The sequence below is a fragment of the Palaemon carinicauda genome, chromosome 29, assembly GCF_036898095.1.
Source record: "Palaemon carinicauda isolate YSFRI2023 chromosome 29, ASM3689809v2, whole genome shotgun sequence".
Taxonomy (NCBI): Eukaryota; Metazoa; Arthropoda; class Malacostraca; order Decapoda; family Palaemonidae; genus Palaemon; species Palaemon carinicauda.
The window spans coordinates 51,503,720-51,506,219 of NC_090753.1; the positions used below are offsets into that span (position 1 = coordinate 51,503,720).

The 2,500-nt window shown below is 35.8% G+C and overlaps 2 protein-coding genes across 2 annotated transcripts in view; both read left to right on the forward strand.

Moving 5' to 3' along the window:
• LOC137622188 (zinc finger imprinted 3-like) overlaps positions 1 to 2,500 on the forward strand; it is a 223,888-nt gene that overhangs the window by 74,088 nt on the left and 147,300 nt on the right. The gene's annotated exons all lie outside the window — the stretch shown is intronic.
• The window catches only part of LOC137622573 (uncharacterized), a gene marked incomplete at its 3' end in the record, with an annotated part of 42,161 nt that continues 40,142 nt past the window's right edge, over positions 482 to 2,500 (forward strand). Inside the window, exons 1-2 of the mRNA XM_068353179.1 lie at positions 482 to 485; positions 668 to 796. Coding sequence (XP_068209280.1) covers positions 482 to 485; positions 668 to 796 — 133 coding nt within the window. The remainder of the gene's footprint in view (positions 486 to 667; positions 797 to 2,500) is intronic.

Here is a 2,500-nt window from a genome sequence, read left to right on the forward strand (position 1 = left end):
GCAATAAATCATTTCATGGTGGCGATTAATGAGGAAAACGCAGGTTTTATTGGCTATGACAAAAGTCAAATCTAGCAGGCATCATTCAGCGTCCACGGCATACTATCAAAAGGCACTAAGGAACTCAAACTTAGAGTAGTTATCGCAATGTTGCAAATCTCCTTATCAGGTTCATACTCTGAGCAATGATGAAAATTTCTTTATCAATTTTATGCTCGAAGCAATGTTGCAAATTTCTTTATCAATTTTATGCTTTCAGCAATGTTACAAATTTATTTATCAATTTTATGCTATAAGCAATGTTTCAAATATCTTTATCAATTTCATATTCTAAGCAATGTTGCAATTCAAGTTCTGTTGTTTATGTTCCAATCTGCTAACTGCTGAAATGTTTTTGCAATGGTTTTGAATTTAATTGCTTTAGAGAAGAAGTTGAGTATTCCTTTAAAATCAATAATATTACAAAATCAATAATACCATTATGAGTAGGCCTGTGAGATTAATATTATTACAAAATTAATATTAGTATTATTATCATTACTGCTGTTGTGATCATCACTTTCATCTACTCATATTGTAACCGAGATGGAACACCTTTCATTGTATAGGCCTACTATAATTATCCTGATTGATTTAGTTTCCTTAATACCATCTACAATATAATCAGTAGTAGTAGAAGCAGATAGTAGTAGCAGTAGTAGTAGTAGCAGCAGCATCAGTAGTAGTAGTATCAGTAACAACAGTAGCAGTAGCAGTAACAGTAGCAGCAGTAGTAAACCCGATACAAAATGGAAAAGTTCGTAACTCACAGAGGAAGACTTGCTCAAACGAACCAAATCTCCTATTAAGAGAGGCGGAGGACATTCGAATGATGTCTGGCATAAGGAAAGTCGAGTTAAAAAGTTAAAGTCGCCAAGGGATACGATACTCAGTAGCAACTCAGAGAAGAGATTGTCTATAACGAAAGATTTCATGGATTTTTTGAAGTTGACGTATTTCTTTGGATTATTTTGAGCAGAAAGTTTATTGGCAAATATATATATTTGTATATATGTATGTATATATACATATATATACGTATATACATGTATATATACATACATACATATATATATATATATATATATATATATATATATATAATTGTTCCTATGTCGTTGAGAGGGGAGAGGGAGTAGTCATACCATGGTGAGAGGGGGTTACCCCTAGCGATACATAAATTAACGAACCAGTGAGTTGTTGTTGTTGTTGTTGTTGTTAGAAAAGGGTGGAGAGGTGGGAAGGGTTAAATCTTTGTGTGTGTGTGTTTGTGTCTGTGTGTGTGTGCATATCTATCTAAATATTCAGCCATCATTTCTGACGGGTCTCGTACACTAGTAATTACAAAAAGGGCTCCTGCCTTCAATGTCATATTCTGTTGCCAGTGATGAGCCGCCACAAATGGACATCAGGCCAAAATAAAACCTCAAGGTCAATACCCACTTCGCTGAAGGCGAACATGAATCCACAAACTATGAACCCTTCTTTACTATCCCCCCCCCCCCCTTCAACATTATATTTCTCTGTCCATTTAGGGAATTAAATATCCATTTCAAAATTAGCTAGAATTAATTCGAGCCAGGGAGGAGAGGGGGTGGGGGGGGTCAGGATATGTGAGGGAAGTGGGCAGCCTGACTCGGGCTGACCTCGCTGGCTAATTCTGATGAATGTATCAAATTATCATTTCGGTTTCCCTGTTGCCTTGATATTGGAATTGGATAAATAAAACACACAAGCCAAAAAAGATAGTCATGAAAAGAGAAAAATCCTATTAGCTGGTTGTCTCCATTTATGCATGGTTTTGTGGAGTACACTCAAATGGATTGGTAATGATAAGTAATGTTATGCCAGCTAGGATGTGATGGAGGGATAGTTTTATAAGTGGACTGTATCTTGATCCTATCACAATTCGTAAACGAATAAAAGCCATTATAACAAAACCACCTTTATTGAATGGTTTCCAGTTTTAAGGGAACAGCTCTCACTTCAAACATTACGATCTGAAATGTCATCCCCAAATATGCTTCATAAATGAGCAACTTAAGACATGCCTAGTTGTACAACTATTCTTTCAATGTACCTGAGTATACTATACAGCTCATACGTTTAATAACCACACCCCCATCGCTCTTTCAATTCTATTACAACCCACTTGGTCAAGACAACGTTTTTGTATTATGTTAAACCACATTTTATGTTAATCTTACTAATGATTAACTTTCCAAAGATAGAGGAGACTTTAGCTATGGTAAGCAGCTTTTATAGGAGAAGGACACTCCAAAATCAAACCATTGTTCTCTAGTCTTGGGTAGTGCCATAGCCTCTGTACCATGGTTTTCCACTGTCTTGGGTTAGAGTTCTCTTGCTTGAGGATACACTCGGGCACACTATTCTATCTTATTTCTCTTCCTCTTGTTTTGTTAAGGCTTTTATCATTTATATAGGAGATATTTATTTCAAT